Genomic DNA, 22828 nt, shown 5'->3' on the forward strand with positions numbered 1-22828 from the left:
TGAAAGAAATGTGTTTCTGGAAAGTTAAACAGCCTCAATTCTTCATGGAATGGATTCCACATGTTTAAAACGTTCCTTTGAGATTCTGGTCCATGCTGACATGATTAAATCAGTTTCCTTAAATGTGCCATCTGCACATTCATGCTGTGAATCTCCTGTCCTATCACGTCCCAAAGGTGTTCCATTGGATTCAGATACGGTGACTGGGAAAGCTACTGAAAACACTGAACTCATTGCCATGGTCAAGAAACCAGTTTTAGATGACTTTTGCTCTGTGACATGGTCCAGTGTTATGCTGGAAGTAACTATTAGCAGACCGGCAAATTGTGGCCATGAAGGGATGCACATGGTCAGCAACATAACTCAAATAGGCATAATAAGTGACAATTGATTGGTATTAATGGGCTAATGGGGTATTAGTGTACAAACAAAACATTTGCCCCACAATTACACTACCACCACCAGCCTGGATTGTTGACACCAGGTAGCTTGGGTGCATGGATTCAAGTGTACCTCTGCAGAAAACTAAATTAATCAGACCAAGCAATGTTTTTCCAGTCTTCATATGTCGAATTTCTGTGAGCTTGTGCCCTCTGCAGATCCAGCTTTCTGTTCTTGGCTAACAAAGAGGTGCTCTTCTGAGATGCTGTGGTCTTTCATTCAGCTTGAACCAGTTTGGCCATTCTCCTCTGACCTCTGTCGTCAACAAGGCTTTTGCCGTCTGCAGAACTGCCGTTTACTGGATGTTTTTTGTTTTTCACACCATTCTGAGTAAACTCTAGAGATTGTTGTGCAAGATAATCGCAGGAGATCAGCAAGCACAGAAATACTCAAGCCAGCCGGTCTGGCACAAACAATCATGCTATAATCGAAATCACTGAGATCACATTCTGTCCCAATTCTCGCGTTGGATGTGAACAATAACTGAAGTTCCTCCCCTGTATCTGCCTAATCTTATGCATTGCGCTGTTGGCACAGGACTGGCTGATTAGATAATCGCGTGGATAAGCAGATGTACAGTTGTTCCTAGTGTTTTGCACAGTGAGTGTGGCCTTCAATAAATTGACACCCCATCCATGACTGATTCAGTGCTGCCAGGGTAGACTCCAATACCCACAGTCATAAAAAGAACTAAGGAGACTTTATTGAGAATAGATGGATATGTAACTTGTGCAGGAGCTCTTGAAGCAAATCTTAATCGAAAATAAATAAAAAAGTTAATTTATTATTAACTCAAAATGAACACAAGTAAGGGAATGCACAGAAATCACAACAAATGTACAGAATCAAAGAAAATAACCCCAGGCTTTTCAAACTTATCTCCTGTCTGTGTAGTGTGGTGTTTGGTTCACCTCCCTCTGAAGTATCACAGTTTAAGCATTTCTTGCACACCTCTCATACAGTTTACCTTTCTAGGATTCTCTTCCTCCTACGAGTTAAATCCTTCTCTCGCTCACCTCCTATCTCCGTATTCACTGATGGGCTGGACTGAAAGAGCTATTACGCTCGGACCAGAAACTACTTTTGGGGACATCCTGGACAACATGTCTAAGGGTGTCATGAATGCCTTATGGAACATCTGGGGTCATACCCTTGAAACTATACTTAGCACCCTCAGGTTTCCATGCAGTCCTGCACCTGTTTTAAGGTCAGCTTCCATATAGGCTGTTCACCAGTGTTTATAAAGCACTCAACAGCCCTACTTGAGTAAAAGCACACACAAACACAATAAACATTGCCCACAAGCAAACTACTCAAGTAAAGACTTTAAGTACTAGGGGGCTCTGCCCCCTGCTCACTTCGCTCGCCAACCCCTGTGCAGGCGCTACGAGCTAACCACTTTGTTTCTCTGCTGCTCGCGTATGGGGAACCGGATGTACAATTTAAACAGATTATTATTTTCATGGGAATTGTTACATATGCATAATAGAAATAACTATTTTACATTACAGCAAGTAATTAATCATAGTAAAAAATTGTAAAATGTAATACATTGAAAGAAAATTAATGCTTCATGTTCCTTTAGAGGCATTCATTGCATTATATGTTTTTGTTCTGTTTGGCTTTGAAATGAACATGTAAATACTTTATAAACTTACACTTATACTGTAAAACATCCCTAAAAACAATATTTGGAATTAACTTTTCATCAATATCGCATTGAATTTTGATTCCGTGTTTGGAGTTACATCATGACAACACAACGTATAACTGCCCGTGAGTGAATATTGTTTCTTTCTCTCTAATAAATGAACTGACTTTTTCAAATGTTTGGCTCTGTGAATTGTTAATTATCATAGCAAAAGCGATTCTAACGGGAAACTGTAAACGTTTTAATACAAATGGCAAATCAAGATCTCCTTTGGTGTCTAATGTTATCCCCTGAAGATGTACCACATTACCTTTATTGTTGCCTGTTAAAATTTTACATGTCAGAATTGTTCGACCAATTTTGAATACAACTAATCTTGTCCTATTGCATAGCCCATCACTCAGACATAAATTACACAATAACATTATGATACATCCTTCTTTCAACTGTAACTTGACTAGTGGAAGACCAGACCAGTTGTAGATGTTCTACAGGATATTGTAAGTTGATGTTTTCATCTTCCGCACCATCACCACTAACTGTTTCAGCATAATCTATTGATACACATTTAACCAAATTGCTGTGTAACTGATCAACAATTTTCACATTAATTCATTTGGTTTCATCGTTTCTCAGTGCTAGGATTGCCCATGTACTCATTTCTTCTGTTAATAAGCCTTTAGGATGAAATTGTGATATAATAAGTCTTCTTTTATTGGGAACTTAAAGTGAGGAAAGCATAAAAATTTATAAGAGCTGAGAGCGCAGGAACTGTGTCTGACAAAAGCATTCACACGAATGAGAGGTGAGAGGAACCGTAAATGGTTGAGAGGAGGGCGGGACTTGAAAAAATCCTTCGGCAATAGTCTCATCTCGCGGGACTTGAAAAAAATCTCTTGGCAATAGTCTTGTCTCGTCACAAGATTTTCATTTATAATACAGTAGAAAGACAAGTAAATGGAGGATTTTATATTCAGCCATTCATTTTCAGAATCAACTTTTCTGGAGCAGGGTTAAGGAATGCTGGTACCTATTCCATCAAGCACTTAACACGTGACAGAAACAGGCCTTGGGCAGGGTGCCAGCATATCACTGGATGAACACATGCAGAGATTCACTGGGGCCAAATTAGCATTAATGATCCACCTGCCCCATATGTCTATGAACTGTAGGAGAAAACTGCAATACCCAGAGGAAAAAACACATGAAAATGGAGTGAACATCCAAACTCAACGCAGGGTGCACCCGGAACTTCAACCGTGGTCTCCATTCTTGTGAGGCAGCAGTGTTCCCACTGCACCACTGTTGCCCCCACCCCATTCCCACTTTAAATATAGTCGAAGAAGGTTCTTACAAATGTAAGGTAATTCAGACCACCTAGTGTTTTGTGTGTGATTTGTTATACAATTACTAAGGTATGAGCCAAGTAAATGCAACTTGAAACAGTGACATTCAGCATGAATGGATATTTGAATGATTGAATCTTAATTATATTGGTGTGGGTGCTAATAAGAGAATCATGCAGGCCTCCCCAACTGTAAGAAGCAGCTAATATTTTCATGAAAACACCTTTATAGAGTAAATTTTCATATTGTGAACATATAATTACAATTACATAGAAAACATTTTGAAATGTTCTCCGCCCCAAAGATAATTTCCATCCATCCATCCATTTTCTAACCCGCTGAATCCGAATACAGGGTCACGGGGGTCTGCTGGAGCCAATCCCAGCCAACACAGGGCACAAGGCAGGAACCAATCCTGGGCAGGGTGCCAACCCACCGCAGGACACACACCAAGCACACACTTGGGCCAATTTAGAGTCACCAATCCACCTAACCAGCATGTCTTTGGACTGTGGGAGGAAACCCACACAGACACGGGGAGAACATGCAAACTCCACACAGGGAGGACCCGGGAAGCAAACCCGGGTCCCCTAACTGCGAGGCAGCAGCGCTACCACTGCGCCACCGTGCCGCCCAAGATAATTTCCATGTTTGTTTAAATAACACCAAGAAACATAAAAATTAACAGAATTAGTTTAATAATAACATTAGTCATCAAAGTAATTCCTTATAATGTTTAGTACTTGGACTTTATCACTTCTAGTTTCATATTCACATTTTTAATTTTCCCTTGGGGACAAATAAAAGCATTTCTAGCTATCTACTGAAAGCAAAGGTCTTTGGTTTTTTTCTTGTAATTTCTAAACTAGTTCACAGTCTGTTTTGGAGCTTTGATGCCAAGGATGCTGTAAGAAGACATGGGAGCAACACACGTGACAAGCTGAGTGAACTGAAGGATGTGAGCACACAGGTGCACCTCACTGTAGCCTCCTGATCAGCCTCATCTTGTTTGGACCGTATCTTACCACCGTGGCATCAGCTGTTGAAATAACTGAAACTGGAATTGCGTGTCTGCAGCACTTAGTCCCTGTTCAGCGAGATACAGTACACTCTCTTGACGACTGCGTAGATGAGAGGGTGTCAGTGCTAGTGGCATATATTTGAAAATCATCCCAGATTCTTCATACACATCCATTTTCCTAAAGTTTGGGAAGGCTCTACTTTGGATAACTGACTGAGTAAAACATTTTGTGTATTTGCATAGCCCTTTTGTTATCTTGTTTTAATACTACAGTAAAGAATGTGTCCAGCAAAATATATTGGAGTAAAGGTAGTGGTTTGTGTTTGAAAATGTAGTGAAATAAAGGTAGACAGAATACTTTACACTCAAGTAGAAATATTCTTAAAACATGAATTCAAGTACAGTAATAAAATATTTTTACTTCATTACTATACTATACTATTGGGCAGAGCTCTGAGGCTAGGGATTTGCACTGGTAATCGGAAGGTTGCCGGTTCAAATCCCGTAAATGCCAAAAGTGACTCTACTTTGTTGGACCCCCGAGCAAGGCCCTTAACCTGCAATTGCTCAGTCCTGGGTATGACGTTAATCTGCATCCATCCCTGCATGTGGGCCCTCCAACCAGCAGGGAGAAACCTTGAGGTTGGTGGCAGAATTGGCACTCCAGCCACCATAGAAAACCTCAAACTGGTTCCATTCCATTTGAACTAGAGTGGTGCTAGCTGCACTTGGGTCCTAATCTGGGAATCTGAGTTGGTTTGTCATGTGGTGGGTGCGATAATGTGCTGTATCAGCGCATGCTCCTAACCTCTCATTACTATATAATGCTGCTACCCACCATAATACATAGCCAGAGATCATTTGTAATGTAATGGGTCCCCCTGCTGCCATCTTTTAGACTGGATCATTTGTACATCCAGCACTGCCAATGCCCTATTAACTTCAATTCAATGGAGTTTTTACCTCTGGATAATGTAATGCACTAGTGAGACTGCATCTGGAGTACTGGGTGTAGTTCTGGTCACCATGCTAACGGCACAGGACAGCAACCAGGTGCACCCCAACACCTAAGGACATGTCCTACTGAGAGATACTGAAGAGAATTAAACCTGCTTAATTTCAGGCAGAGGAGATGGCTTGGGGACCTAATTCAGGTCTTCAAAATCCTCAAAAGATATTGATAAACTAGATCTAGCAGAAATCTTTCAGCTTAAATATGAATCACATGCTTGAGGACATCAATGGAAATTAAAGGATATGGCATTTAAGACTGACGTCAGAATGCACTTCTTTGTGCAAGGAGTTGTGGAAATCTAGAACAAACTACCCAGACATGTACTTGAAGGGGAAACTCCAACAACCTTTAAAAAGTATCTAGATGAGATATTGGGACAGCTTAGCTATTAGCTAAAGAAAATGAGCTTGATGGGACTGAATTGTCTCCTCTTGTTGGTTAGATTTCCTATTTTCTTATCTCTAAGCAGCCCCTGATGGTCTGGTGGTGTTAACATCAGAGCATTCCTGTCCTTTTAACGGTATTCCCTGTTGCCTAGATATTTAGTCCTTACCAAGCGACCCCGTAAAACCTTTGACTTCAATGAATGAAAGTTGTATTTATTTATTCATAATTTCATACTGAGTAAACTCTTGTTGGACTTTACTGTCACACCTTAACTCAGTAATGGAATGTGAACTTAAGATCTTGCACTTTGAAATTCATTTCCTCAGTGGCTGCACCACACTTCCTGTTAAATGTTTAAGCATGCAACACAAAGTCAGACCACAAAAGCCTGGAGTTTGATCTCCTAACATCTGTTTTTTTCACCTTGGGTTTCTCTTTACTGGCATTGACTCAATTACCTTTCATCACCTCCTCTGCTACATCCGCATTTAAGATTCAAGATACATTGTTTTTCACCAGGTTCTTCTCGCTACTAGAATATCTAGTTCAATAAACTACTAAAATCAATGTTATTTCTGCCTTATTTCCTAGGATGCTGACTTTCAATATGAAGCTATGGAAACAAAAACAGACACCTGACGGGTATATTTGATTGGGTTTCCTGAATAATGTACCATGAATAAAAACAAGAGATGCCAACTCACATTTCGTCACTCACCTGTTAATACACATATTAACCCACGGAACCCAACATATCAGCTCATACCTTGTTAATATGTACTTATCATAGTTGTAGCAAATAACATAGATTTGAAGACATCAATAATGTATGAAAACGTATTTATATTCCACAAAGCCAAGACAGAAACACACTTTCCACTGAAATGTCTGTCCATTACTTGTCCTTGTCCCTACTGATTTAAGAAGAACCAGAAGTAGAGGTGATCTTTGGTATTTGCCACTACTAGGGAATATCAATCAATAAATCTAGAAATAGGCCATTAAGTACAGTGAAACAAATTTTGCCATAACAAATGCCAACAATAAAATCTTACCTTTATAGACCCTGCTTTTTGAGGTCAAGGTCTCAGATACCTGGAATTTATCCCAAAAGCAACTGGTGCAAGATATACCAGTCCTGGCACAATTTAAAACATAGTATGTAAATAACATCTGACTGGATTTCTAAAATAGTAAATTAAAAAAAAAAAGTGCTTTATTTCATAGTGGGGGAATTGTCAGGGCCCAAAATGGCATCCAAGTGGATGTGAACAGATGTACAGTATAAGTGCACCACAAGAGAAAAATCTAAACTAGCCAATGGAGGTTACTTCTACAGGGGTGTGTGGGTAGACAGGCAGGTAGATACTCTTGGAGACAATGCCTTTTCTTTTCAAATATTTTATTCAAACAAATATTTCATGATGAACACAACACAGGGGAAAATGGGACCACATTAGATGATGATCCACATGATCTTTTGCTACTTTTATTTCATTGTTGATTAGAAGCTGGCTAAGAAAATAACAAGCAATTAAAAACAAAGAATGCTGCTGTTGAAGTGTGAAAAAAGCAATTAAGGGAATTTTAAAACACAAGTTAACTAAATGAAGCACAAAAATGTTGCTCGAGTAATAATTGGAATCAGCACAGATAATCGGCTTCTAATTAAGTTGTTTGGTTGGAACAAAAACCTGCACCTGCGGCCTACCAGGACCAGACTTGGGGATCTTTACAGTAGACCTAAATATTTTGTTGGGACAAGGATGAACACACAGTTTCTGGGCCATAAGGTGGCTACTGGAGGACTCCACCTGCGACAGGTAGAATTCTATTGCTCAAAAACGAAACAAGGCAACCCGGCAGCTGCCATGTCTGGTCAAGGCTCAGAAGTGTATTTTGTCCCATGTATCTAATGGCGTCTGTGAGCTGGAGCAATGTAGAATATCACTGACCTAACAGACAAAACATCAGGATGGGGATTAAGAGCTGCTATTTGACTGTGTATCAATGAGTCCAGAGCAGGAAGCTGAGTTTAGCCAAAGGTTCAATGGTCCGACTTTAAAGAGGGGACAGCAATTAAGAAGTGCCGTGCACAGAACCCTGTCTGTTCTATCTGATTGTTTTAGTAATATTTGTAAGATGTAAGATTAAACATGATGACAAAATGTAGTCTGTTGGTTATACATGCCAATAAAACTTGAAGATGAGAAAATGGTAAAGTGGGGGGCCATTCCACCTGGCAGAAAGAGAATTAGAAGCCTTTTCTCTCTATTATAAAAAAAACAATCCTGGGACAAGACGTGACTTTTTCAGAGAGATACTTTCACGTCCCGGAAGAGGAAACTTTGTGCCAAGAGATTTAACCATGCCCAGGGCCGGAAATAAAAGACAAAGAGTAGATGACAAAGTAGAAAATCGTAAAGAATTCAAAAACGTTGGCGCAGGTTAGAGATAATGAAAGTACTAAAATTCCAAAGTCTCAACAAAATGATAGTAAAGATCACATTAGCGCAAACAAATGGAAATTATTACTCGGTGAAATAACGGAACAGCGAAAAGAGATCAAATATATGGTTCGGATTTAGTCAGAGACTTGTAGATCGTCTAATTCATGTTGCCATCATGGAAAAGTAGAAGAATTCTAAGATTTGTTGTTTGGTGAAAGTGAAATTCACATACACAAGCAGCAGAGACACGAAGTGGCTGGCACATAGTGTAAGCCATGGGATTGACGAGCAAAGCCTCCTAGTTAACAAAAATCTTTAGGATTCTATGTTTTCCTTTTCCTGCATTTACTTTGCAACTTTCTGTTTTTCCTTAAAGTATCTATGATTCATTTTTGGTCAATAAAAAACTGCACTTTTAATATTTAATGAACTGTTTTGCACTTTTATTCTGAGATGAGTTGACCCCAAGGAGGCTGTCACTTGACAATAGTAGGAAAATAGAAATAGCAAATAATAATAACTAAACAGGATAAATAATAAATAGGATAATAACTGATTAGGCTAGGCTAGAACAAGAAAAGTAAAAAAGAAAGATAAATAAAATTAAAAAATCAGAAGCACAGATTTAGTCTAGGGTGGTCAGTTTTTGAATCCTTTTCTGAAAAAGAGAATATTCAGTCGGGATTAAAGTAATGTATTAAAATATTACATTTGTTCATCAAACTGCAAACCCACATGACCCAAGCTGGACCTGCAGATGACACAGGGCTAGTTTACAGTTAACCAAACATATTTGGTATGTGAAAGAAAAAACAAGAGTAGCCAAAAATATGCACATACAGAGGAGAAATATGCAAACTCTATACCAGCAGTGGCTGGACCAAGATTTGAAGCTCAAACTCTAAGGCAGATATGCTAGCCACCGCATCACCATATTTCCATCAATCCATTGATTTTCTGAATCTGATTATTTTGAAGTACTGTACAATCACAGGGTCTTACAGCACCAAGTACAGTCTAATGCAAGCCACACTCCTTCACACCAGACTAGTATTGTGTAATTAGTGTAATGCATATTTGTATTATGTGGGAGGAAAACTGGAGTACCATGCACATGTGCAGACTACAAAATCAATGGTCTGGCCAGAATTTGGAATCGGGAGTTATGAACCAGTAAGAAGTAGTGCTAATAGCTGCACTAATATGCGCAAGTCAAAAAATAATATATTTTTTTATTTGCATAGTGCTTTTTGTTGTGAATATTGTCCCAAAGAATGTCGAGTACAACTAATATACATATTTTTAAATGAAGAGTGACATATTTTGGCAGGAATGTTTTAAACCAGTGACCCACCATGTTTTTAAGTCTATGTCTAGGAGTAATGGAAAGATATGAGTATCATTATTACTGTTATAATTCTTTTTCTTTTAAACTTACTTTTTATTTTTAAAAAATTTCAGATGCTCTCAACTCAATGGATGTCACAGGCACATCTTCAAGCTTTAATGCAAAGAACTGTAGAAGCATAAAACGCAATGGGAACATACAGTAAATGTGTTTTTAAATAAATAAAAAGATATACTGTATGACATGCTATCTATGGTCTATATTCTTTGTTCTTTATTACCATAACTTCATCAGAAACATTCCCCATTTTTTGTGTCACATATATATAATGCACCCTCATTTCCTAAAAGGGACTCTGCTCTGTTGGGCCCTTCAGCAAGGCCCTTAACCTGCAATTGCTGAGCGCTTTGAGTAGTGAGAAAAGCGCTATATAAATGCAAAGAATTATTATTATTATTATGTATCCCATTTTCCCTTGGATCTTGTTTAACAGGATGCGACTGTTGGCTTGTTTTATCTTGTACTGTTATTAATTCAAAGCACAGAACAGTGGTTAGTACTAATTCCAGGATCCTTTTTTCAAACCCCACAATTCTACAGCCTGTCCACGATCTTTGCAAGTTTTTTGCTTTTTACTCCATTACTGCATGTATCTTTAAACTAGCCTGTTGTGCCTGCATTAGAGTGTGCCCTGTAATGTACAGCATCTTGTCCACAGCTGGGTGAATGTACATGAACCTAACTTGAAAGTAAATTTGTGAATTTTCAAAGACATAAGATTGGCACAGTCAACACTTCTCAACCACTTAATCAAATTCATGTTTGCAGGCAGTGGATGATGATGGTGGTGTAGGGCAACTTGTCAGTAATAGGTGCAAAACAAAAAAGTGTTGTGGAGGTTATACAGATTTGCATAGCATACATAAATGTACTAAATGTCACACCTTTAAGCAACTTAAGGTATTCAATTGATCTGACAGCATGATTTTAAAACTGTAGGATGAAACCACCATGAACACAGATTACATGCAAAATCAAACTTCATTATGAAGTACTATGATACAGCAGTGCTAAGAGATTAGCTGATTTTTGGGGGGAAATCAGAGCTTCTCAGGTTAATATATCAGTCCCTGTATGGAGTTGAATGCATTGCCCAAGTCCAAAATGTATTTTTAAAAATGTACTTTATATTGTGGTTGTAAAATTCTACACCAAAAGAGACTTGATGCAGACAGTCAGAAGCATTCTTCCTTCACCTTTACTATTTCTTAGGTTTGTTTTGGTCTTCTGTAAATGTATTTCATCATCTCCAGTTGTGATGTCTATTGTAAATCATGTTTCCTTTCTTGGTACCAACACATCCGATACATCACTCTATCTGGAACCAACATTCTCTTATCCATATCCAGTAAGAGTAATCTCTGTATGACACATTGTCCAGAATAGGGTTTTACTCAGCTCCATCCTCTTGGTTTACCATGCACTCATCGGTTTCATTTCTACTGTTGCACCCAGATGATTTTTCACTGTATTCCTTTCAAAAATAAAAATAAATAATTTTAACTTTCAATATGCACACTTTCTACTAAGTGAATAAACACTTTCCATACTACATAAATTCATATACAGTAGCAACTTTGGCAATATTCTCTTCTAGAATGTGTAGCTCCAAATGCCCAAACTATAATATTAGAAACTATAATATAAGGAGAACATAATCCAGTTAATCAAAGCTTGTCTGGGTAATTAAGGACTGAAACTCATCTTAATACAGTATCTCATTCCTAGATGATGTTCAGGTACTGTATTTGTGTCAAGCACTTGAATAAGCCGGTTGCTCAACATACTAGTGACCCCTTGTATGACGTAGTGCCTCCTACAGTAATTTCAATTTTTAAGTCTTCCAGTACTTTCTTTTCACCAGTGCCCTTAAGTACGGTATGTGGTTCACTATTAAGTTGCACGAGTTTTACATGGTCGTGTTTATCAATGGCATTCTGCTAAGTAGCCACCTCTGAGGTTTAGCTTCCTTACCCTGTCTTAGCAGATGGATTACTTAATTGTTCTTCTTGTCATAACCTCTATCTACTGCAAAGAAGCATTCCAAAAACAGTGTATAGGAGTACACAATTGTGTCGGAGTATAACATGCCTTGACTTTTATTAAACAATGTTTACAATGTAATATTTTATTCATTTTTTTCAATTAATTCACCCTTTTGCCTATAGCAGGGGTGTGCCATGTTGATTGTGATGGGCCGTAGTGGCTCCAGATTTTTGTTCCAAATTTCTCAATGATAAATCAATTATTGATGTTCAAAGCATTTATAGCAATGTTTTTAACCTTCACTTTAGTTGTCTCACTTGTTGAGATTCTCCGCCCTTAATTACTCATTTTAGTCTTAACCAGCTGCATTCACTGTTTTTAATTGCTCCTTACTAGCAATAAGGTGAAAATGACAAAAGAACAAGTAGATCTCTATTTACATGTTCATCATGAACTATCTCGTTTAACAAAATATTTGGAAAGAAATTGAAGTAAAAAAACTAAAGGACTGAGAATTATTAATTGGCCACAGGCTAGAAATCATTTGAATGATATCCTTGGAAAGACAAAACATCAGTGAGATAATAGTCTGACATGGCAGAATGAAAACATGAGCTATAAAAATTAAATAAAATCTGTTATTGGCAAGGATTGGCTTCTAATTAAGCAATCAGTTTGGAACAAAAGCCTGCAGCCACAACAGCCCTCCTAGACCAACTTTGCATACTCTTTGTGCATGAAGGCATAAACCTTTGCATTTCTTTCAGTGGTTGCTTTAAATAGGATATTTTTAACAGTCTTTTATTTACTGTACAATGAATATACATTTACCTGCAGGTAGCACTTGAAATTACCATGTTTAAACTGAATTTTCTAAGTGTGTGTCCAGTTTTAAATATTAGCCAGGTCTTTATGGCTCTGTCTTCCAATTCTGGTATGATATAACATATTGACATTATAAATTCTGTCACAAAATCAGAATGAATTTTGTTAACAAGAGTAGCAGCCCTTCTTTATTTCATACTTAATAATCAGCTTGAATTCCAATTGCCACTGATGCCACTGGCATATAGCTTAAGGATAATTGCATATGAAATCTTATCAAAATGCTGTTTTAAACATTGCAAAGTATTTTAAAAGCTTTGTGTTGTCTTGTTGTCTGGCTGCATATTCTAAAAAAATCAATTTAATTAGTTTAACAAGATGTTCCACTTTTAAATTTCAGCTGTTTAGAATATAGCTTCTATAAAATTAGATCTGTATCTTATTCATGACTATATTACCCTAGAGAAGGGCTCTACAAAATCATTCTTGAAGGGCTATAGTCACTGTACAGTTTCATTCCAACTGAATTTCTTAATAAAAAGTAAACTCTAACCCCAAAGGTCAGGTTAAAAGACAATCTCCCCTCAGGGATTAATAAGAGTATATCAAAATCAAAATTATTACTGTTGAAGCAATGCTTCACTTTAGCTGTTTTGCTTATAAAGATTCGCCACCCCTAATTTCTTTTTAGTCCTAAAAAGCTGCCCTCATTGTTTTTAAATTGCTCCTTATTAGCAATAAGATGCAAATGATAAAGGAACCAGCAGCTCCTAATTTACCTTACTTCCATTTACACCTGTGTGTTTTCATCTTGTGCTTTTGTGTGCTTTTATAAAACATTTCATGGAGACTGAAGGGAAAAAAGTGAAGAATTAAAAGTTACTAATCTTCTTTAGGCCTCAAATCATTTTGATGCTATCTTTGGAAAAGATAGAAATCAACAATGTATGAATGACTTGACATGGCAGAATGAAACCACTAAAGAGACATCAATTTAAATAAGATCTGTTATTGGCAAGGATTGGTTTCTAATTAGGCAAAATCCTGGCTCCACTATGGCCCTCCAGGGCCAGCTTTATTAGATCCATGCTATAGATGGCTGCAATAGTTAAGTGTTTAAGTTCATGTTTCTTCCAAGGATTTTATAACCCAACACTGTGCAAATACTTTCCTTATTTGGAAAAATATTGTTTCAATTATGCATGCTCCTGTAATTTTATATGGCTTGGAAAATTATTAATATGCAAGTCCCTACACTCTTGTGCTCATTGAGATCTATATAGCATTTAAATATTTCAGAAATATCTCATGTTTATTACAGCTTTAACATAATTTTCTACATTGTTATTAGCATAAGCAAGTAAACTGAAATTCATGGGTAAGAACCGAGGTTAACAGCCCTTCTGGTTTTGCTGATTTATCACAGTACTGTAAGTTCTGTAACAGCCTGCTATTTTACTAAATCTAGTGTTCTGGTGGTAGACATTTTAATTACATTTATACAGCTGGGATGTATAACTGTATTTTCCTCAATAACTGTGTCATGCTTTTTCAGAAGGATCACTCACTAGCAATTAAGTTAGTGAAATGCTCTACAGCAGGGATTTTCAACATTTTTAATGTAACCAGCAATTGTATACGCAAAGATGCCACCTCAGCAAACCCCTAACATTACTGTCTGCATTTGAATCAACACTTCTGTCTTCATACCTGTGTAATCCAATGCAGTGTCATGGGGCAATCACAGCTTAAGTCGACAAGAAATAAAAGACAGGCCAGACCACTGCAGGGTGCTTACAAGTTAATTATACACAGTCTCACTTCCTGGGCAATTCACAGATGTCAAGCGACCTGACAGCATGTTCTTGGAACTGTGGGAGGAAACCCATATGTTTTACACATTGTATATGAATATTACATATTAAGTATATCATTTGCATGCATTTATTTTAACACAACTTCCAGTGACAACTGTTCTAACAGTGTTTAGTGTGTGGAAGAAAACAGATGTGGATGAAGTACCATGCCATCAATGGGTACACTCACTATTATATTTTAGGCTTACAGTTAACCTAACATCTTTGAGATATACAAAGAAATGTAGAAAAGCCACAGAAAAACACACAAACACATGAAAACTATACACAGATAATGACTGCACCAAGAACCTGGAACATCTGGACTCTGAAGCAGAACTGCTAACCACTATACCACTTAATTTCTATCAATCCATTAATTTCTTGAAACTGGCTACTTCAGTGTAAGACTACAGGGTACTGGAACCTTTCCAATAGCACCTGGTACAAGGCAAGCTGCCAGTTTATTGCAAACCACACTCATGTACACAGGCACATTCTATTTTAGAGACTCGAAGAAACATAACTGCATGTCTTTGGGATGTGGCAGAAAACCAGCATACCTGAATAACAGCCACATTGACTTTAGTAAAGTGGAAAACCCCATACACACAGCTTGAACTCAATTTCTGCAAACTATAAAGCTAACAACACTAACCACAGTTCCATATGGATTTTATCCTTGACAGCTTCTCCAAAATAGCACCAACACACTCCATCTCATCTCTCAAACCTCACTCACAAACACACATTTGAGCCCATGAACTTCTCACTTCTCAACTCTGTATACTTTGGTAGTCCTGGGGCCATCCAGAAAGACAGCAGTTACCAGTAGGTAACAAAGTCAAGAGCAGCTGTCACCTAATGGCTATATTATTTATACAAATTTCTACTTTTTGATATATCCTGGTCTATTTGTCATTTCTGCCTGGATTAAAATGACCAGTACATGAGTGCTAATGTTGTAGAATAACAACATAAGATTAGAACAACAGACATTATAAGCAAGGAGGGCATGAGAGCAACAACCATATTCATACTATTGGTATGCACGTGAAAAGGATACAAGTGTATAATGGTTTTAACTTTCCATATTTGTAAAACCTCAAACTGTCCTTTTTGTTTAAAAAAATAATAGTTTTTGCATTTTAGACACATTTTAACAAACCTTATCATGATTCTGCAGGTTTTGTTAGCCATTCCAGTCGCAGATGGAGTTGCCCACTCGGTACATTTTCCAATTTAAACCACTGAAATTGAAAGATGGCTCAGAATAAGTCATTTTGAATGAAATGATAAATGTGGAAGTCTCCATTTAAGTATGTTAGCTTTTGACATTTTCAACAAAACTTGTATTTTGGGTTAATTATAGTGAAACAACATTACACCCTAGCACTCATGGCTTATCACCTGATCAATAACTTTTCTTTCCTTTATTTCTTCTAAGCTGATACTCATTCTGTAAGCAGAAAACATGGAAGAAGGTTCAGTTTATGACTTACTGCTCACAACAGGGTGAAAGGATGGTGATGAGCAAGGACACCTTCACAACAAGATTATCAGGTCAATTTTCTTAAAAGAAAGGGGTAGTCTTACCTTCCAATGAAGTCATCCTTGTTGAGGTCCTTATCAAAAATATCTATCTCTAGATTTTCATCTTCAACATCATATATAGTAGCCTGTGAAGAGGATATTATGACCACCTGGGAACTTTTTAAGCTTTTCCGTAATTATAAACATATGGAAACACCCCCTGCCTCATTACCTCAAACACTTCGTTCCACTTTGGGGACAAATTGTTGTCAATAACCCTGCTTTTGAAATATTGGTTGGCCACTTGTATTTTTGCATATGGATCAGATTTTCCTTTGATTAGCCCCCTCATCAGGTTGTCCTTTGCAATAAGATCCTGTGCCTCCAGCAAGTGGATTCTCAGAATAACCTATTGTACAGTAAGATAACAAAATTGTGTTATGTGAATTTCCCCTTGGGATTAATGAAGTATCTATCTATCTATCTGAACCTCAATTTGATACCTCAAGTGCTGGGCCCATCAGCTCCTCTTCTGTCACACCTTCAGCAAGATAGAGTGCATATCTCTTTGGAAGTAAATAGTACTGTGCAATGAGATCCATTATCTGTTCCTCAAAGTATGTGCTGAGGAACAAGAAAGGATTTTTTTTTTTGGTTATCACATTTTTTAAGTGAATATGTAAATACAACTTACAGTAAATCAAACACAACCATTAAGACATCAATACAAAATAAAACACCCATTCCATGGTGCCCACCCCACTGCCCCAAAGAGTACAGGTTAATCAAGTAGAAGAGAAGATACAGCTGCCCAGAAGAACAGAAGAAAGAAACTAAAACACATTTGACCAAAAGACTTAAAACGTTAGGACATTCACAGTAAATATGTGAGAAGTAAGGAAAAATTATGTTAATGAAGGTGAAATTACAGTTAATTTGCTCAACACAAACTTTAAAAATGCCTTTCCAAAAATCCACAAGTTATTAACGCAGAGTTGAAGATGTTAAGATTTGAACTGGGTTGATGAGGATGGACAGGATTAGGAATGAGTACATTGGAAGATCAGCTCAGGTTGGACAGTTTGGAGACAAAGCCAGAAAGACAAGACTGTATTGGTTTGGACATGTGCAGAGGAAAGATGCTGGGTATATTGGGAGAAGGGTGCTAGGAATAGAGCTGCCAGGCAAGAGGAAAGCTTATGAGGAAGTTTATGGATGTGGTGAGAGAGGATATGCTAGTGGGTGGGTGTGACAGAGCAAGATGCAGGGGACAGGAGGTAAAGGAAAAGATGATCTGCTATGGTGACCCCAAATGGGAACAGCTGAAAGAAGAATTGTATTGTATGAAATAAGAAAATAGGATATAGTATCTCTTCATTCAACTCAATGTGTTCATTTTTTAAACAGGGTTTCACTAGGTTGGTGCCCCAACTATGTCCGTCAAATCGTTTACAACTCATACTAATTAACTCTCAATTTAGAGTCATCACTCAGCCTATCCTTTCACTATTTTGGGTGTGGGAGTAAAACTGGAGAAATTGGACTCAGACACAAGAAGAATATGCTGTAATGCAGAAGCAATAACCACTTCAGTACTGTACTTTCTTGCCAAGTAAAATTCACCTAAGCTGCTGCTATTCAATTAAACTAATAAATATTTTGTTATATTAAAAATATATTCCCTTACAGAAAGAAAACAACTATAAAAGGTTTTCAATAATTGTTATTATACTTTATGATTCATTTGTAGTAATGAATTCACATGTAAAATTCACAGGTTTAATTAAAGCTGCCTCATGGCTATTGTGTCTTTGAGATTAGGGTCATAAGAAGAGTTGAGGCAAGTTCTTGCTTGTGGAAGAGAGGGAAATGCAAGAAAGTGAGCAGGGATAGAGATAGGAGCACATTTGCAACTGAAGTGGTGAGTAGATGAAGAAGTCACCCCACATAATAGACACAGACCAATACCTGTTAAAGTAAGTGCAGGAAGGTTATATGTTTTGTTGATCTGTTCTTGTGTGTTATTCCTTTATGAACTCATTAGTTGTGTGCTTTGGCCTACTAGCATTCCTCCTAATTCTGGATTAGAGGGAGTCACCACAGTGCCTAACTCTACAGCAGTAATTAACAGTAACAACTGCAACAATGTATAATTGAGAAATATTCTGTTAATGTTAACTAAGATCCAAACCAATAGTCAAGTGTTTTATCAATTTGCATATAATCCGAGAATTTACACATAAGCAAATTATTAGGAACACTAACACTTGATAAGTCTTCCTTTTACTCTCAAAACAGTATCAGTCCTTCATGGATTGCACAAGATGCTGGAATCATTCCTATGATATTACGGTCTATGTTGACATGATTGCATTAATCCTGACATATTCTTGAAGCCAGCTTGAGACAAGTTTTGATTTGCAGCATGATGCATTATCATGCTGAAAGTAGCCATTAGAGGTTGGGTAAATTGTGTCCACGAAGGAGTATACATGGTCAACAACAATACTAAACTAGGCATTAGTATTCAAGCAAAAGGTTGGTAATAATTTACCAAAAGTGTGCCAAAAAAACTTTGCCCATACAATAACACCACAACTACCCAAACAGACTGTTTTCACAAGGCAGGGTGGATGCATGTATTTGTGTTGTTGGTGCCAAATTCTGACCCTACCACCTGTGTGACCTGGCAGAAATCAAGATACATCAGACCAAGCTATATTTTTAGTCTTCAACTGTCCAGTTTTGGTGAGCCTGAGCCCACTGCAGCCTCAGCTTTCTGGTCTTGACTAACAGTAGTGGAACCCACGGTGGTTTTCTGCCATTGTAGCCCATCTGCCTCAAGGTTCGATGTGTTGTGCATTCTAAGCAGCGCTTCATTTCGTCACAGTTATACAGAGTGGTTACCACTGTAGCCCATCTGCCACAAGGTTTAACGTGTTGTGCATTCTAAGCAGCTTTTCTTTTCACCAAAGTTACACAGAGTGGTTATTTGAATTACCATAGCATTTAGGTCATCTAGAAGCAGTACTGGCTATCCTTCTCATGACATCTCTCATCGACAAGGCGTTTCCATCCTGAAACCTGCTACTAACAGATTATTTTTTGTTTTTTCTACCATTCTGAGTAAACTCTAGAGATCAAAGTGGATGAAAATCCCAGGACAGCAGCAGTTACAGAAATACCCAAACCAGCCCGTCTGGCACTCACAATGGTGGCAACAGTCGAAATCAGTGAGATCACTTTTTTTTGCTCCATTCTGGAATTTGATATGACGCTCCTAATCTGTATCTGCATGATTTTATGCATGATACGGCTTCAACATGATTAATTGATTAGATAATTGCATGGATAAGCAGATGTTCAGGTGTTCCTAATAATTTACTCAGTGACCATATCTGTTCATTTACAGGTAGATCAGTTTGTAATTAATCTGGAGATTATCAATATATTTTCATTACCATATAGAAAATCATTATAAATAGAAACTGGTGTCAACACTTCAAAGTGGACAAAAAGTATTCTGAAACAGCGATTCTAGATCTAATTTAAACAGCCAAGTACTCACTTAAACAATGGCATATCCAACACATTTGTGATTCCAGTCCAGTCGATATCCAGCTTCTGAGAGGAATAAGTAATGTCTTGTGATGGAATTGTGAGAAAAATGAAGACAACAACAAACAAACTCGCAAGAAGTACTTACAGGTTTCTTTACAAAGCTTATGCTCATTCCCCGAAGTATTGGAAGATGGCCAATAAAATTCATGAAGACACGAAGTATTGCTTGAAACTAGTAAAGAACAATAGTTTACTTAATACTTTACATGGTTTCTATAACAATGTCAGTTGCCACTGATTCTGATTTGGTAAAGCTCATACAAATAAAGCATCATTGCAAACATAAAAACAGCAATTGTCACTCCCTAACAAACCCTAAACAGCCTTGTATTTATCATTTTTTTGTTGAAGACAATCTTAATACAGTATCAAGAAAGACTGCATGAAGTTAGTTTTCTGAAGTAAACCATTGAGTGTTAACTTCATACACAGTCTTTTAATACTTATTCTACAGGATGATGGGCTCTATAAATTTCAGCTTTGTAAAAATTTTACCTGAATAGCCTTGGCCCCAGCTGACATGACCCCTGGGATTTCCAGCTTGGCATCAATGTTTGCTACATAGCTTTAAATGATGGACAAAAATAAACTATGAAAAGTTAGAAAAAAATTAAACGATCATAATAATGCCTGTTATATGTGTTCACTACTGTCAGTAAAGAAAGATCTTATTTCATATGAAAATGAGGCATGAATTACATGCTTACCTTAAATAGAGGTCCAGTATCACTTGATCTTTATTTGGGTTGTACCCTTTCACACCAATCACATGTGGTGGCTGTAAAAATAATAATAAAAAACTCATTTTGTTATGACAAGAATATCTGATAAACACTAGATTACAGGTCTGTGGAAACAAGCATTATGCAATATTATGTCTGTAAACTCTAATAAGAGGAGAGTTATATGAAGTGTTAAATTGAAATTTGAAAGTGTATATATAGGAACATCGTTATTACATATAAACTTTCAAGTGTTAGTTAACACTGGTAATTCTGCACATTCATTTATTTCATTGGAACTGCACTCTGTGCTTGACATCAGAAACAAGGATATTAATTAAGGCTGCAATGAAAAAAGTAAAATATAATTAGAAAATGTAAAATGATGGAATTAAAAAGGCCTACCTGAATCAGTAAGTAACATAGCAAAGTTAAAGCAACATATCCTGGTATATAGAGATGCTACAATTTTAATTGCCTTTCAACCCATCACTGTATTTGAATGCTAAGCACAATATATTGTAATCTAAGCTGAAGCATGTCACTGAAATCTTACTGTTCAAAACAAAAGTTTTGTTATTATGTTCACAAGAATTACTTATAAACATTCTGAAATAATTTTTTTTTGTCTAGTGCCTCCTGACTTAGAAGGGGGTACGGGTTATTCAAGACATCAAGCTTTTTGGGGTTCCATCCAATTTTTGTCCCTTTAAAACAGGGAAAAAATCCTAATTTCTAAGACACTTTTGGGTCATATATTATGCTGGAAATAACACCCTTATGATAAAAAGTAAACACATAGCTGTTTCCAGCACAAAATGACCAAAAGGACTTATAAAGTTGTCCATGCCACATGAAACAACCTAAGGGGTTCACCCCCTAATGGGATATAAGGAGCAGAAGTTAATCCTTTCTACAAAACTTAAAAAAAAATGGGGATCAATAATATAGGCATGTGGAGTGTTGTTTTATGCTATTTCAAGGCTGCTAATCATGAAAATGATAATACTTTTGATATTGGATTCTTTACCAATGGTCTTAACCCTCTAAGAGTCACTCCAGAAGGTTAAAAATGGCAAATTTCAAATGTAAACATGGACGTATTGTTTTTAACTATTTCAAGGTCAGTGATTACAAATATGAGGTTATTTTTAACTTTTGATCCTTAACTAAGGATCTAGCCCTCTATGGATGTCTATCAGAGGGTAAGAAATTACAAATTTATACTACAATCAAAAATATTTAGACTTTATGAGCATTTAAATTGAACAACACACTTTATTATTTCAAATATTTGAATATTCTTGCTTATTATGGACTTCTACCTTATGATGTAAATCATTACATTTCTCATAAATAACTCGAATTAGAGTAGCCTATGCTAATTTAGATCTTTTTCTTTAATATTGGCCCTTTGAATCCTGTGACCCAAAAGCAATGTTACTTATTGCAAATCTCCACAAATCCAACACCAACCTATAACACATTTACTTTTTGTTTTTATACAGAACTAGTCAGCCAGTTGCATAAAGAAATATACAAGGGGAAAAACTGCCTTTTGAAAATTTAACATGTCACAACTCAACCAATAACGAAACAAAAAGAGTAAAGTATGAAATTGTTATTCAAATTATTTGAGAATAAAATGCTGTATCTGTAGTCTCAGATGAGATCCCACTCTGGCTAGTACAAAAGACACTCCTGCTGCTTGATGGGAATTGTAGTACCTGTGTCAGCACTGGTTTTTGGGCTCCCTCCATTCCATTATAATCCCTCTCCCCAGTACTTCATGGCAATACACATGCAAAATTTGGTAATTTTTTTTTTTTGTGTGACTAGTAAACAAGCAAGCAAACATATACAAACAGCTTATGAAATGAACAGATTTATAAACATATGATTTTTTTCATTTTAATTTGATTTGATAAACTTTGTTAATCGCTGAGGGGAATTGTCTTTTTGAATGACCTTTTTGGGGTCAGAGCACAGGGTCTGTCATTGTACAGCTTTATTTACAAAGATAGTAAAAAGAAAGCATAACGTTTTTGTTTTATAGGAAATACGATCAAATTATATGTAAAGTAAAATATATACAAAGTTTCATTCTTTGGAAGAACTGCACCAGACCTATTAAACTTACAAAGTATTAATAGGAAGCACTGTTGAAATTACACTTTTCTTCAAAAGTCTGAAAGTATATTTTTTAAATTGCTAGAAATATAAAGCACAAGACAGCTCTGCATGGCAATGTACATGACTTTAGTAGGCTACTGTGATATTAAAAGAGCGACCAATTATGTTTTCAAAGTGAAACTTTAAAAAGTGGTTACCAGCTTAAATGGCAGATTCAATGACTATGCTGTCGATTTCTTCTTAAACTGTAAATGCTAGAAAAGTGTACAAAAGCAGCTCTTCTTTGTAGGATATAATGCTATTAGACTAGAATAAATCCAATATAAACATGTTTTAATAGCTTTATGTCTTGTCAGCTCTGCTTTCTACAAATAAAACTAACTTGAGGAATTAAGAATTTTTTTAACTCTCAAAATAAAATATGATGCTTTCT

At 36.8% G+C, this 22828-nt stretch overlaps 1 protein-coding gene across 2 annotated transcripts in view; it reads right to left on the minus strand.

The window, feature by feature from the left end:
- Nucleotides 1-8503: 8503 nt before the first annotated feature.
- The window catches only part of LOC120530821 (extended synaptotagmin-2-A-like), a 35308-nt gene continuing 20983 nt past the window's right edge, over nt 8504-22828 (minus strand). Inside the window, exons 6-16 of one of the 2 annotated variants that reach the window (XM_039755458.1) lie at nt 20248-20318; nt 20036-20105; nt 19626-19712; nt 19488-19543; nt 16423-16543; nt 16152-16328; nt 15983-16065; nt 15797-15845; nt 15555-15636; nt 14241-14401; nt 8504-11193 (exon numbers count right to left, since the gene is read on the minus strand). In XM_039755458.1, coding sequence (XP_039611392.1) covers nt 15559-15636; nt 15797-15845; nt 15983-16065; nt 16152-16328; nt 16423-16543; nt 19488-19543; nt 19626-19712; nt 20036-20105; nt 20248-20318 — 792 coding nt within the window. In that variant the 3' untranslated portion in view covers nt 8504-11193; nt 14241-14401; nt 15555-15558. The remainder of the gene's footprint in view (nt 11194-14240; nt 14402-15554; nt 15637-15796; nt 15846-15982; nt 16066-16151; nt 16329-16422; nt 16544-19487; nt 19544-19625; nt 19713-20035; nt 20106-20247; nt 20319-22828) is intronic. The other variant, XM_039755459.1, reaches the window with a different exon arrangement.

Source organism: Polypterus senegalus, chromosome 6, assembly GCF_016835505.1.
Source record: "Polypterus senegalus isolate Bchr_013 chromosome 6, ASM1683550v1, whole genome shotgun sequence".
Classification (NCBI taxonomy): domain Eukaryota; kingdom Metazoa; phylum Chordata; class Cladistia; order Polypteriformes; family Polypteridae; genus Polypterus; species Polypterus senegalus.